The 3,212-nt window shown below is 38.4% G+C and overlaps 1 protein-coding gene across 1 annotated transcript in view; it reads left to right on the top strand.

Annotated features, from left to right (window-relative positions):
* Positions 1-3,212, top strand: part of RTTN (rotatin) — a 185,588-nt gene that overhangs the window by 7,801 nt on the left and 174,575 nt on the right. The window contains 2 exon segments of the mRNA XM_023725021.1: positions 126-240; positions 1,157-1,307. Of these exon segments, the coding sequence (XP_023580789.1) occupies positions 126-240; positions 1,157-1,307 (266 nt within the window).

Genomic DNA, 3,212 nt, shown 5'->3' on the forward strand with positions numbered 1-3,212 from the left:
GGTTTCCAGGGGGAAGTGTTGGCTCAGCTGAGCCCAGAAGGATTTTTAACAACATCATGCCACCGGGTTACTTAGGGTCTGGTATAGGTGAACTCTTTAAAAATAAATAATACTGTATTTTGTAGCTCTTTAAGAAGTAATAACCACACTTTAATCTGGAATACCTGTGAACTCTTGAAGGATGTTATCATGCAAGATTTTCCTGCTGAGATTTTCCTTCAAAGGCCCAAAATTGTCCAGGTGAGTACCCTGTGTCATTGTTTTAGATTTTGAAATACAGGGCTTTTAGCAATAAAACATATTTTTCAAAGAGGAGTCCTTGGGAAGGAAATTTGCACTAACATTTAAAACAGAGAGTATTTGGTTATTTAAACCACTTATTCTTTAACTTTTTTGAATAGTGGTAGTTTTTCTAATAGGTGGTAGTTTTATTCCAAACATGCAGTTTGACTAGATTGAATTTACCATTTATGGGTCACCGAAAGGGGGAATGGACTTTGGGAGTTTAGGCTGGGCAGTAGTAACCATTATTAGTGGTAAGAATAGCACTGCTTTTTGAGTATCTAGTATGTTTATGGCACAGTGTTGATGCTGGGGAAATGAACTATAATCTTTCCCATCTAGTATATTGCTTAAATAGTGGAGAGAGAGGGACCCAGAGAAGGATTGTGGCATATCCACAGCATGTAGTCGTGCCTCAGCCTCTTCACAATCACAGGGCTGAAATGGACACCAGTACTGATACATGGTTAACTGTCACAGCTGGTGTGTGATAGCGGAGGAGAAATGTGAATGACCAAAAAAGTGGCAGAATGATTTCGATGTTTGAGATGAAAAGGACTTGAAAGTTCTGTGTAATGTAATGTCCTAAACAGGGATGAATTCCTGTGTTCTCTCAGAATGGGTACTCAGCTAACAGATTTTAGAAATAAGAAACCCTGATTATTGTGTATAAATTTTATCATCTTATTTTGACCCATCTTTTTACATTATGCTAAATCATTTCTGCTCATTTCTGTTTCTTAGGTCTTATATATATCTGGCGATTCGTTTTATTTCTTTTGGTTATTCACTTAACCTTACTTAAGCTCCGCTCCCTTCTTTAAAGTCAAGCACTTTGTTTCCTCAATCATTTTCTATGCTGTCTTTATTCCAGGGCCTTTTATCTCTGCTGAAGCTGGCTTTTGGAGGAGATGGGAAGCATCGCCTGGCTCTGCAGTCCATGTCATGCTTGCAGCAGCTGTGCACAAACTTAAGAAACAGACTCAACTTTCACCGAGACCCAGGCTTTTTCTCTAGTAAACAAGGTATTTATGTTGTTTACTCGTTAGCCACTGGTATTTGCAGACCCTTCTGAAAACTCCCCTTAATATACTTACTGTTACCGTCAGGCTTACTGTTTATACATTTTCACAATATAAAATTCCCACTCCTGAGTGTGATCAGATTATCATCTTTGAAAACAGACTGTGTGAATAACAGTCACCATGCTCTTTTTTGTTTGTTTGTTTTGGTAGCAAATGGTTACAAGGTATTTTCTTTTTTTTTCCATTCCATACAGAGTGTTGTTGGGAGGTAGAGACTAGAATTCTGAGTATGGCTGTTTGTGTAGGACTTTGGGCATTTAGTCATATACCATGTTAGTAAATTGTTTGGTTTGAAAAACACTGATTTGTATCTTACGAAAACTATTTTATTTTTATTTTGGTAAACACACACACACACCCACACACCCCCACATACATATATGTGGGGGTGTGTGTGTGTACACGTTTTCAATTTCAGCATTTTTTTATGAGTACGATTCATTGACATTAATTATGTTCACTATGTTGTGCAACCATAACCACTATGCTTTTCCAATTTTTTTATCACCCTTAGCAGAAACTAAGTAGCCCTTAATAACTCCCCCAAACTGTATTTTTACGCAACTTGTGGTGTAGTCAGTGTTGTACGACACCACTACCACACTGCTCAGCAAAAAACTACCACCTACTGGCCAAATAGAGTACTGACCTGACCTTGACTGAAGCAGTCTCTACAGCTTATGATTTCTGTGCTTAGACAATCTGCACTGGAAGTCTAATGTTAAACTACAGTGACTTGTCATCATGCTTCAGAGTTAATCCCTGTTTTGTTGAGAGTTTCACTGATCCTGTGCTGCTTGAATATTTAGCTTTACATCAGCTTTATTATAGAACTCAGAGGGTGTGAGATTTCATCGTTAACATTCTTGAGGCATGGCATTCCACAGTGACTGATAACAGAGAGCATCTGTGTGCCCTGCACTTCAGCAGCAGAATATTCTAATGCTGATAAAAATAGTAGGTATCTCTGAAGATTTATTCATTTATTAAATATTTATTCATCACCTACTATGTGCCAGCCAATATTCTAGTCATTGGGTATGTAACATTGAACAAAACAGATAAGGCCCCAGCCCCTATGAGCTTATGTTTTAGAAGGTTGGGGACAGGTAATAAACAAGTAGATAAATGAGTTAGTTTCAGATAATGAGACTGCTTGAAGGAAATAAAGGTGATATGACAGAAAGGGACCAGTGAAGCATGACTTAATTAGATCGAATGGTCAGAGGAAGCCCCTCAGAGGAGGTGACCTGAAGGGTGAGAAGGAACTATCCACTCAAAAAGCTGTAAACAGAGTATTGCAGAAAGATCAGAGGGTGGGGTGGTAAGCCTGGGGACAGAAAGAACGCCAGTGTGGTTGGAGTGCCATATGCTGGGGCAGAGGCGAGCGAGATAACATTAGAGAATCAGAGAGGGACTGGTAGATTTCGGTAGGATTTTAAAAGTGTTTCCTTTAAAGTGTGGTGAGATGCTCTTGGAGAGTTTTAAGTAGGGGAGTGCATGATCCAGTGTTTTTCTACTTCGATAATCTTCTTGATATTATAAGTGAATAATATTGGCTATAAGTTTTTATATAATCAGGTCAGTTAGATATAAACCTAAATGTGATGTTGATACTCAAAGAAAAGGTTGATTTTTACTTTTTTTTCCCCCAGTAGAAGCATTTCTACTATCGTAATTTTGTTAATGTTTTTTGGAAGAATGACACATAAGTACTATTGTTGTTAGGTTGCCACTGAGTTGGCTTCGGTTCATGGCAAACCCATGTACAACAGAATGAAACGTTGCCTGGTCTTATGCCATCTTCATGATTGTTGGTATGCTCAAGTCCATTGTTGTGGCCAC

Source organism: Trichechus manatus, unplaced genomic scaffold, assembly GCF_000243295.1.
Source record: "Trichechus manatus latirostris isolate Lorelei unplaced genomic scaffold, TriManLat1.0 scaffold00278, whole genome shotgun sequence".
In the NCBI taxonomy this organism is placed as follows: domain Eukaryota; kingdom Metazoa; phylum Chordata; class Mammalia; order Sirenia; family Trichechidae; genus Trichechus; species Trichechus manatus.